At 39.2% G+C, this 12,229-nt stretch overlaps 1 protein-coding gene across 1 annotated transcript in view; it reads right to left on the bottom strand.

The window, feature by feature from the left end:
• Positions 1-373: 373 nt before the first annotated feature.
• The window catches only part of SCAPER (S-phase cyclin A associated protein in the ER), a 580,407-nt gene continuing 568,551 nt past the window's right edge, over positions 374-12,229 (bottom strand). Inside the window, exons 30-32 of the mRNA XM_053594624.1 lie at positions 6,976-7,167; positions 4,007-4,058; positions 374-822 (exon numbers count right to left, since the gene is read on the bottom strand). Of these exons, the coding sequence (XP_053450599.1) occupies positions 719-822; positions 4,007-4,058; positions 6,976-7,167 (348 nt within the window). The 3' untranslated portion in view covers positions 374-718. The remainder of the gene's footprint in view (positions 823-4,006; positions 4,059-6,975; positions 7,168-12,229) is intronic.

Here is a 12,229-nt window from a genome sequence, read left to right as displayed (position 1 = left end):
CCTTCTGTTTAATTTTTACTTCAGTGTTGCTTCATTTCACAATTGAGAAAATACCCTAGGTTGATCAACTCTAATTGATCTTAAAAGATCACTCATTTTTATTGAGACGAATGACTCCGGTTCAACAATGCTAAGGGAGGTCCTCAGTATTATCTGACAGGAAAGTTCAAGCAGACCATTGAACACAGCACTCTAAATTCATTTCAAGTACTCCCCAAAACATATTATGTAATTAGAATGGAAAAATGTTATAAAAGTCCTTACTCCAAATCTTAAAAAGGGAAATTTAGAGCAGATCAATTTAAGATATTTCAGGAGTTGTAGTCAACATTTTTCTTGCGGATTTGTATTACCCTAACATGAAAAGTCAACATTGAAAACAGAATAAGTTATATTTATTACAAGAACAAAACAGACTTTCTAATTTTATGTCTAATTTCACCCATAGTACAAATGCAAAGTATATATTATCACAGGATGGAAGTTACTGAACTCCAAGACATTGTGCAAAAACGAAATAAACTCAACTTGCAAAATTAGAAGGCAGAACATTAAAGTATCTACAGTCATTATAAATAGTGCAAAGTATATACCATATCTACAGTGTAGGGGGAGAGTATAAACATGTGAAAATGAGTTTCTTAAGGAATAGTTAGAACTTTTTGGGAACAATTTAAAGTATCAACAAGGGTACTCAATACAGAACCAACCAAAACATTTATTTATTCTCTTTTTTTAAGAAAAACTGTCGAGCTTCTTCCCAGGCCTGCTGAGGAAATCTGTTAGCCAGCTCAAGATAGTCTTGGGAACTAAAACATTTCCCTGAGAAGGAAAAAAAAGAAAAAAGTAAAAAGGAGTTAAATTCTTTCTTTATAGTTTAAGAAATCAAATTTATGTTGATATCTGAGTACAAAATGGAGATTCAGGTCCATTTGTATACTTCAAATAAACCATTATACATTTTAGGTAAATAAGGTGATGGATCTATCAATATTGATCTATCTATAGTATAAAATACCTATTTAAACCATAATCCAGTTTGTGCTTCTAACATATTTAGACATTAATCCCTACATAAAACCTTATGAAAAAAAGCTGGTTTTGGATTCCAGAATGAGAAAATAAGCAGAAGCCAGCAGACTGTGATACACCTGTAGTCCCAGGAGGCTGGGGCAGGAGGATCACTAAAGCCCAGGAGTTCAAGGCTGCAGTGAACCTGTTAATCTACTGCTCTCCAGCCTGCACAACAGAGCAAGACTCCATCTCTAAAAATATATATAGAGATGCCAAAAAATGTATACATATTTTAGGAAAGAAAAAAAACAATTACGTTTGTAATATTCAAGTCACATTTGACTTCTGCAATTATAAGAGGTGCTCAACATGACTTGTGTTCATCTTTAGTTATCGGTATATAATTGAGTATTACAATTTTAGTACAGTTTTTTCCTTTGTTAAATGTGTATAGGTTTTTTTTTTTTTTTGGTACCCTCTGTATTATATGATGCACAAGCTGAAATAATAGCCACATATTCTGTCCTTAAGTTAGCCATATTACTCATGACATTTGTTGTCAGCAACAAAGGTTGATATTTGCATTTTGAAATACTCTATTTAGGGCGGCGCCTGTGGCTCAGTGAGTAGGGCGCCAGCCCCATATGCTGAGGGTGGCAGGTTCAAACCCAGCACCAGCCAAACTGCAACAAAAAAATAGCCAGACGTTGTGGCGGGCGCCTGTAGTCCCAGCTGCTCGGGAAGCTGAGGCAAGAGAATCGCGTAAGCCCAAGAGTTAGAGGTTGCTGTGAGCTGTGTGACTCCACGGCACTCTACCCGAGGGCAGTACAGTGAGACTCTGTCTCTACAAAAAAAAAAAAAAAGAAATACTCTATTTAATTGAAAACATGAATTTACTTTAACTGTAACCTTACAGTTGTTCAAATCTGGCATTCAACTACCTATTTAAAGCAGAGGAAATGATTAGGAATTTCACTGGTGATAAAGGCAAAATAAACGACTTCATAGCTGGACAGTGAGTAGTGGGTATCTGAAAACCCAGATTCCTCCTCAGCAGCAAGAATGTGGCTGTACCAAGAGCTACTTTAATTTTAATTTAATTAATTTATTTTTGTTTGTTTTGTTTTTTTTGAGACAGTCTCAGTCTGTCTCCCTATGTAGAGTGCTGTGGCATCATAGCTCACCGGAACCTTAAATTCGTGGGCTAAAGTGTTCTTCTTGCCTCAGCCTCTGGAGTAGCTGGTACTACAGGTGCCTGCCACAATGTCTGGCTAGTTTTTCTGTTTTTAGTAGAGAAGAGTGTCTCGCTTTTGCTTAGGCTGTTCTCAAATTCCTGTGCTCAATTGAGCCTCTTGCCTTGGCCTCCCAGAGTGCTAGAATTACAGGTTTGAGCTACTGCACCTGGCGGGGAGCTACTTTTTTATTCACTGTTTTACCTGGGCAATGACATTTTATGAGGACTTAATCTAAGCAAAAGTGGAACAGATATCCAAGATGCAAACTGGCAACCTAGAGAGGCATCATCATTAAAAAAAAAGTAAACGTTATGAACTGTCACTAAGGGACGACCATTTCTGAGCAAAGCATAGACCACCTCCCCATCTGCTATTCTGGCGGGTTAACCTATTGTAACTGGGGAAAGCATGAAAATCAGAGAGGATGGTCCCTTATAAAAAGAAAGAAGGTTGGCCTCAGCCCACCAAGGAGACAGGCAGCTCCTGGAATTGTGTCTTCTAGTTATACAGCAAATGGTGACTTATATTTGTAGTTGGGAGCAAAAGTAAGAGAAAAGAGTGTCCATATTTCTTACAGGCAAAAAAATGCTATACAATTAAGAAATACATTAGAAGATTTTTCTAAGTATTTTCATCTATCTAAAACATTAAAAAATGATTTTGTAAGAAAGAGTAACAAATTACACTGATTTCTCCCAAGTATCTTCCAATCTTTAAAAAAGGGAGGAGTTGTAATTGAGTCAGGGAAGAACTGAACTTGCACACTAATTCTGGCTTAGCCAAATGGTACTGGGTATTGACTTGTGTTTCTGTAAAGTAGCATAGCTTTCTGTTTACTTTTCTGAGTAGCTGAGTCAATAAAACATGACATTTTGCATAATATTATAACAGCTCTAGTTATATTTTCTTCTATGTACTTTCAACACCTGCTTGCCCACTATAGACAATTTTGTGTGTGTGTGTGTGTAAGTCCAATGTAAGCCCCACCTCCAATAAGGGCTTCTGGGTGGGTGCCCCCAAAGGTCCTTTGGGAGTGGATCTCTGAATGGGCACTATCAAACTAATGGAGGAATTGAGGAAAATCTGGATTAGGGTCTCATTAATCAGGGATGCTGTCACAACAGCCAGACAAAGAGCAACTCAGTTATAGTCTGGGTAGCAGAATATTTATAAAAGTAAAAATGCAGTTTAAAATTCTGAATCTCCTATTCCGATCATAGGAAAACACTTCAGCAAGAACACTACGGAGAAAAAATGTTTGTAAATCTTTTAGTCTCAACTTCCCTAATTTGATGTTTTTTTCCTCCATATAAAATAATTATTTTCAATAAAAAGTTCAAGTATTTGAATTTAGAGGGAAAATATGGGCTACTATCATTGATAACTTTATTCTGAACATGGTTAAGAAACAAAACCAATGTGATTTCTGCATTTATGTGAGTAATAAAGTCACTATTAATCATCTGATTGTCTCCTGTATTACAAAGTAACTTTCGTAATTATTCACCATTTAATATACATGTACCTTGCACGTGAGGATAATTACACAAAGATGTTTTGTGCTTTTCTTTTACTTCCATAGATTTCTCTGTATATTCTTATGCATGCATGCTTCACAACAAAATTACTTACTTGGTATCTGTATCTGAATTTAAGTGATAACACTAAATTGATTCCTCTAAAAGTTCCAGAGGAAAGGACAGGCAGTATGCCCATTTGGCTAATAGACACATGAAACAATTTTAGTAGAGACCTACCTTTGGGCTGGTCAGACTGGTTATCTGCTTGACCTGGAGTTTGTGCAAAATCCTGTGTGAGAAGAAAAAAATGTTTTTATACCAATGCCATGAGCAGAGAATTTCACTGAAGGCAGCTTTAAATACACTTCTGATTCATGCAACCACTTTTGCTCGAATAATTTGGAACTCAAACATAAAAGCTGAAGAAACTGATGTCACATAATCTGGATTCTTATAAATCATCCTAAACCAAATAGTGAGGACTTAAATTTTGCCAAATATCACTAGATGCCAGGTTGCTGCCTATTTTGGAAACTACAAGTTTATTTTATATCTAATAAACTAAAATTTTAAGCTAAATTTACTATCTTAAAATAACAAGGGCTATCTGTAAAGGATCTAGCCATTGTTTTGTTAATCTAACAAAATATAGCATGGCTGGATACTTTCTGGACAGCCCTTGTATGAAAAAGTGTTTACCATTCAAAAGAGTACAAATATAAAAATCCTTATGAATTCTGTACCCAAGCCTTAAAGTCTGATAATTTTAGTTTTAGATGAATGGGAAGTGAAAAATGTGTAGTATATAATATGTAAATCTTCAAAAACCTGTGATAAACTGTCAGATCCTTTTTTTTTGGTGGGGGGCAGGTCTTGCTCTGTTGCCAGAGCTAGAGTGCAGCGGTATCATAGCTCACTGCAACCTTTCTTTGTCATTGCCCAGGCTGGTCTCAAACTCCTGGGCTAAAATGATCCTCCCACCTTAGCCCTCCAAAGTGCTGGGATTACAAGCATGAACCACTGAGCCTGGCCTGAAAAGAACCATTTCATAAAGTAGAATCCAACATATATTTGTTCCCTTGAGCACAATTATTTATAGAAAAAACCCATGCTATCCCAAATAAGCAATATTAAGACACTTATGTAGCATTTACAAAATCTGTGTTAAATAATGAATTTTTAAAATAATACATCTTGACTTTAGATTATGATATCATTTGTATCTTTATAAATTGTTTTATAAGGAGTTGAAAATGGAAAGAACTAAGTCGATACAGACGTGAAACTGTGCTCAAATATTACTTTGTTGAGGCCTCTTTGCTTATGCCATAAAAAGCTGCACATCATCTCCCTGCAGTCCCCTTCTTCTGTCTTACTTTTCTCCACAGCACTTATCACCATCTGACATGCTATTTGCTAATTTTTTTGATCCCTCCCCACTTTAATGAGAGCTCTTTTATTTTCAGTGCCCAGAGCTGTGCCCAGTATACCTTATGTACTCCAGAATTACCTATTGAATAAAAGAATGAATAATTCAAACTTAAAAAGGTTGTGGTCTTACAATTATAATGTATTTTCTTTTTCTTATATGCTATATGACTTTATTAATATTTTAATTTAACTGTACAACAGTTTTTGAAAATCCATACCTATAGATCTGAATATCTGACTTGAAATTTTTTCTGAAAAATGGAACCCAGACTAAAACAGAACAAGTAAGCTGAAAATAAAACTTTTCTAAACATGACCGATGTAGCTGTGCTTATTGATTGATTATATCATAGAGGATAGCTTAGGAAATGTAACTACTAATTGTTGTCTAAGGTGCAGAAGGCTGGGAACCCCTTAGCCATCCTTTATAGATTAGAAACCGTCATGACCCTTTGACAGTGACAGATGTCTACTACCCAGAATACAGAACAACAGTCATACAGAACTCTGCTTTCTGTTTTGTTATGAAGACCAGAAAGCACTGTGTACTAATCACATGTATGCCGTAGAACAAAAACACATTGATTTTATGGTGGAATATTTGAAAGAAATTGGAAACATTTCAGCAAATAATGATCTACAATGAAAACAAACAAATCACATGATTAGACATTAGTAAATGTTAAAGAATAGTCAACTCGATTTTTTTATTGTCAGTTGATTCAGTTACATTAAATGTGGAAATATTTGCCACAGCACTAATTCTGATTCTAGTCCTACAGAATTTAACTGGATCAGAAAAACATAAGGCTATACTTAAAAGTTTTAGATTTTTTTCAAAAAGAAATATATAGGTTATTTTATACACAGATACTAAGTATAATATACTTGTAATAAGTATAAGAATTATACTTATTTAAAAATTAACAACTAAACTTTTTTTTTTTTTTTTTGAGACGGAGTCTCACTCTGTCACCCTGGGTACAGTGTGGTGGCATCACAGCTCACAGCAACCTCAAACTCCTGGGCATGAGCAATGCTCTTCCCTCAGCCTCCCAAGTAGCTGGGACTATAGGCGCCCACCACAATGGCCGGCTAGTTTTTCTATTTTTAGTAGAGATGGAGTCTTGCTCTTACTCAGTCTGGTCTTGAAGCCCTGGCAATCTACCCACCTTGGCCTCCCAGAATTCTAGGACTATAGACATGAGCCACTGCACCCAGCCCAATAAACTGTTTTATTTTTTTTTAGAGACAGAGTCTCACTTTGTCGCCCTCGGTAGAATGCCGTGGCATCCAGCCCTTTGGATGAATTGCCTCAGCCTTCCAAGTAGCTGGGACTACAGACGCCTGCCACACGCCCAGCTAAAATAAACTGGTTTTAATTGATCTTTTTTCAGCAATTATTATCTATTTACCATAGCTAGACTAAAATCAAGATAAATGTATAGTTAAACTCTTAAGGAAGTCTAGCAGTCTTTTAAAAACATCTCCCGAGTGCAGGTTACCATTTCATTAACTAGGAAAAATCCCTTCCTTGAAATCTTCCAAGTAAAAATTATTCAACACTCAGACCCAGTTCTATCAGTGATATTTCTGAAACTATCCTGATATTTCTCAAATTAATCCTAAAGCACAGAAATATGTGAATTTTTTTAAAGGTAGTGTGGAAAGCAAAAAACAAACAAACAAAATGAAACAGCTGGCTCACTTTTACTTCTCAACTATGCATTAGTTTACACATAAAGCCGGAGAATCAGACATCATGTGGAAGGTACCTGAATGAAAGTGGCCAGCAAAACACAGCTCATCTCTTGCTCCAGAATGATCTTGTTCTGACGGTTGTTGTAACAAGCAGCGATAAGCGAAGGGAACAGGACTTTGATCAGCCGTGGGTCACTGAAATACTGGAAGGGCAGCTGGCAGAGCTTCTGCAGCACCGTGGGGTGGCGGCCGGACTGCACGATCACCTGAAACAGAGGAGCCCAGGGCAACTGCCAAAAGCTGTCTGCCCCGAGCCTGCCCTGCACCTTGCCTGGCACCCTGCAGCAGTGTTGGTTAGAACCATGGAGAACATGTGGAGGTGTAAAGAAAAAGACCCCTCACTTCTTACCAGAGCTTAGTTTAAGGGATATGTTAAGAGAGCAGACAATAAAACAATGTCATTTCTCAACATAAGGAAATGATTCTGAAAGTTCTGTAGCCATTTAAAGATTATTATAATCCACAAAGAAAGGCATGGCTGCCACGGAGAGACGATGCCTGTAACGTGGACTCCAAATATATACTGCCTATTGAAACTCTGCAAAGAGCTCACTCCTGAGACAGTAAAATACTCTCCTCAGGCCCTGCCCACTGCAGTCTTCCCTCACCCCAGCTCACTGAATATACTGAACGCAGATCTATGTGGTACATAGGTAAGTGCTAGAAAGAAAAGGGATTATAAGAGGAATGGGACAGTTTCAGTAAGTTCAGCCTCTGAAAGATCCTTCCACCAATCCATACCCCTTATCTCTGTTTCCATCAGTGCCATTGAGTCTAAAAGGAGAATTGTTTAGATAAATGAGACTGTTGTCTTGTAGCACTCTAGGTTTACAACTGTGTACCTTTAAAGAAATCGGGCAATGAAATTAATGGGGCTGCAGGGAAGCACTCCTAATTTACTCCTGAGCCTACATGATAAACTAAGAAATGTCAAAATCAGATCTGTTTCAAGTAACCTTGATTAGACAATTCTAATATGAAAGAGCTGGGTGACCCAAAGCCCACTGTATGTACAGGAGGAAGCTTCTAGAAGGCTAGGAGCACTGTAAAACCTAGGGTCAGGACCGTAAATTGTACTGGGAAAAACACAATTTTACAGGTACACACCCAGACAGGGCTGCATTCAAATTAAAACCAGAAGGACAGAATGGAACAGCAGAGGCAGGAGAAACATAAATTACAGGGATTTACAAGTTTTAAAAGTACTTTTAACAATACTTTAAGAACACACTCTCAGATGATAATGCAGTTTGGTTTAAGAACAAAATCAACAAAGTAATAGTTCACATATTTTCGTTCAATAGCTAAAATGACATCAAAAACCTTTAGGGAATGTTGATAGGGACTTGTTAATACCTTCAAATCCAGAAGGAATTTTAAAGACTCGCAGTGTGTGACAATTCCACACAGGGCTATGTGCTGCCATTTCTGACATTGGCTGAGAGGAATATTCCCTACCATTTACTTCATTGATAAAGCATTTACTTAAATCTTTATTTTAATTATTAGCTACAAGTTTTGTAACACAGCCAAATGGTCACCACTTTAGAATTTATGATGATACCATTATTAGTTAAGTATTTTTTTTCCTCTTGGGGCAAAAATTAAGAACAAGTTTTTTCTTTGAAACTTCATTGTTAAAATGCTATTATTGGAAGGTTTGCTAATTGAAAAGGTATCACCAGCCAGTCTAGGCTGGCATAGGCACAATGATCTTGTTAAGTTAACATAGGACGGTAGAGCTTAGCCAGAACTTACTCTTTTTAGACTCCCAAACCTCACTGGGCTGAAGCAGAGCCCCTCAGGGACCTATTTGTCCCCTAAAGGAACAGAGCTGGTTATCAGTAGCCTGTTTACAGAGTGAATTTACAGAGACTGTCAACAGTGCAGTGGGCTGACATGCCGGAGCCCATTACTTTTAAGTCCGTAGACTACAGAAGATGTAGGCAGTTTATCCTGGGCTAAGGAGTTCTACCCATGGACCACCTGATAACACTTAACCAGGTTACAGGTAAAGAGTTTATGAGGGCTGGTGAGACCTCCCTCTCCCACCAGTGGCTTGGTCATGAGCCAGAACTGGACATCTATCCACACTGTCCTGCAAACCACATTTCAGACATTGTGGGGAGAAGGGATCAGGAGGTCCAGGAAGGAGCCAATCTGTAGCACCAAGACTCAGTGTGCTGATTCCAGTGGGTTTGTGGCACAGAAAGGTGGCACCATGATGTCATGAGCACAGCTGAACAGTCTGCTGACTCAGGCTAAGCACTTCCTTTTGGGACAGAGAAATAGGCTGGGAATGCAAATAGCCTGACCTTGCTGCTCAGAGCCATGAGGACCAGGAGAGTTGTCTGAAGGGCTTTTAGACAGATGGGGGCTGAGGGCAGGGCTCAGTTTTATTTCCTCCAGCCATCTATTCCTAGACCTTAGTTGGCAAAATGTCACCTTGGACTGCTTAAACTACAGAAAGTCAGTAGAGTCGTCACAGGACATGATGGTCTTGCTGAATAGACAAAATGCACATAATTGAGGGACATCTCAGGTTTTACAATATGGTGTCTTCTCTATTGCCTTCTTGATGGTGCTGTACCTAAGTTGGTACGTGTTGTAGCCAGGCACAGTGGCATATGCCTGTAGCCCTAGCTACTCAGGAGGCTGAGGCAGGAGGATCACTTGAGCCTAGTTGTTTGAGGATGCAGTGAGTTATAATGGTGCCACTGCACTCTAGCCTGGGCAACAGGCTGCCTCAAAAAAAAAAAAAAAAAAAAAAGTTGGTTTGTTACTTTTCCAAAGGGCTGCCCATAAATCCTAAGGTGATACCACCCCTGAGCCTGGCCAGGCCACCTGCCTCACCTTCCAGGGTGTATAGACCAACACAACCATAAAGGGGCTTTCTACAGAGCTTCCTTCCAGAGCATTCAACCAAAGAGAGGGAGTAGCCTTGCTGTAGGTTTCTTTGGTGGCCAGAGTCATCAGCTACAGAGCATATGTGGCCTCAATAATAATGAAAAACAGCTTTTCAATGTGATGTCCACTTTCAGATGAAGAGGAGAAACCCAAGGATACCAAGGGAATTTCCGGTAACATTTGGACCTAAAGAGATTGAAATTGAACCTTGCTCTTAGATGTGATTCTAAAATAGGTGCTATATGAAATCTGGGTTCCTGCCTTTATTTTATTTGCCAATTAGCTGTACAATCTGGGAAATTTACCCAATTGCTCTAGGTTCTAAGGTGGTGATTTTTTTTAAAAAGTAAACTTTTTGTTGAAGTTTAGCAAACAAATACACAAACACTCCTCTAGCCACCCACCCATCCCCCTTAGGGGACTAGGTCAATATTTGCAAAGTGAATATAATGGTTTCGCCAAGTACCCAGATAAAGAGAATATGAACAAGTTTGCTGGGTCTTTAAACATATTCTTTCTTAATGAAAATTAGATCCCTACATTTTGAATTTGAGAGAAATCATGTGGAAACTCTCTGATTGCAGAGAACACACAGAGAACATTTAAGGCCTCCATGGACCCATTCTTGATGGCCCTGCTTTTGGTTTTCCAAGCATAGGCTGGTAGGCATAATTCTACAATCCCTGAAGGGCACCTTTTACCTAAATATCCTAGTGACCCACTTTTTTCTTTAGTATCATTCGTGAGGGGCTGGGAAGGGGAGAGAGGGAAAGACAAACCCTGAGACTACTGGCTTTTCTTTGTGGAACTACCAAGGGTTCTGGAAATAGTGGCTCTAGAAAAAAGGAAGTTGCCACAAAGAAATGATAAATCTTTAAAGTAATGGATGTGGTACATGTAATCACTCCTATTTGATTTGACAATGTGTACTCATACATTGAAATGTCACAACATACCCTATAAATATGTACAATTATTATATGTCAATTATAAGTAAAAGTTAATTAAAAGAAAATTGCATGCTGGCAATTGGTGCTATAGTATGGTGGAAAGTCTGAGAGATGATGTACAAAAGTTAACAGTAATACATAGGAGCCTGGAAAGACATGGCGCTAGGGTACCCCATGGGAGGAGAGGCCACTTCTCACTTAGGTTGTGTGTGGAAGGCTGCGCTGAGGGGGTGGTTGGGCTTAGAAGGCTGGATCGGATCTCTAGGTACATGGAAATTGTAGGTGGAAGGAAGCAGCTCACAGATTCGGTACCAGACTGTCTTAGTTGGCTTGGTGTAACACAATACCACAGACTGGTGGCTTGAACAACAGAAACTTATTTCCCAAAGTTCTGGAGGCTAGAAGTCTGAGGTCATGATATAAGTATAGTTGGGTTCTGGTGAGGACTCTCCCTGGTTTATAGATGTCTGTAGTCTCACTAGAGCTCATGCAGTCTTTCCTCAGTGATTGTATTTATAGAAAAAAAGCTTGCTCTCTCTTGTTATAAGGACATCGATCAATCCTAGTGGATTAGGGCCCATTTAACCTTACTTACCTCTTAAAAACCCTATCTCCAAATATAATCACGTTGGGTGTTAGGTGTTTTTTTTTTTTTTTTTTTGAGACAGAGCCTCAAGCTGTCGCCCTGGGTAGGGTGCCGTGGCATCACAGCTTATAGCAACCTCCAACTCCTGGGCTCAAGTGAATCTCTTGCCTCTACCTCCCAAGTGGCTGGGACCACAGGCACCTGCCACAACGTCCGGCTATTTTTTGGTTGCAGCTGTTATTGTTGTTTGGCAGGCCCGGGCTGGATTTGAACCCGCCTCAGGTGTATGTGGCTGGCAACTCAGCCGCTTGAACCACAGGTGCCGAGCTGGGTGTTAGGGTTTTAACATACAAATTTTGGGAGAACACAGTTTAGTCCATAGCGCAACCCTAATTCATCCCTCATTGCCCTCAGCCAGAATGCTGTTCCACTAGAAAGGCTATCATTGCTAATCAGGTTTCAGAGTCAGTGACTGTTCCCATGCCAGTCATCTTTCAGTGGCCAGAAGTCATGAAGCCATCAGCACAAGAGTGCTGGTGTTAGGCAGCCCCAGGCTCTAGGTCTGGGTCTGCCCCTGATCTGGTATGGTAGTAGGGGCATAACTAATTTGAGCCTTGGGGTCTTTCTATAAAATGGGGGTAGATGCCAGCCCTCAAGGTTTGGACAAGAATCCAATGAGACGACGTCTGTGACCATAAAGTATGACCATTTGGAATGTAGCCAACAACCAGGAAAGGAGCCAGGAGGGCTCTGAGCTCTGACCATAAAGTATAAAAGAAAGTTATGAGTTTGGTTAGCTCACCAGTTCTGCTCTGCACCTCCTGC

Source organism: Nycticebus coucang, chromosome 6, assembly GCF_027406575.1.
Source record: "Nycticebus coucang isolate mNycCou1 chromosome 6, mNycCou1.pri, whole genome shotgun sequence".
NCBI classification, from domain to species: Eukaryota; Metazoa; Chordata; class Mammalia; order Primates; family Lorisidae; genus Nycticebus; species Nycticebus coucang.
The sequence above is the reverse complement of the archived record's forward strand: the minus strand, read 5'-3'. Positions and strand labels throughout refer to the sequence as shown.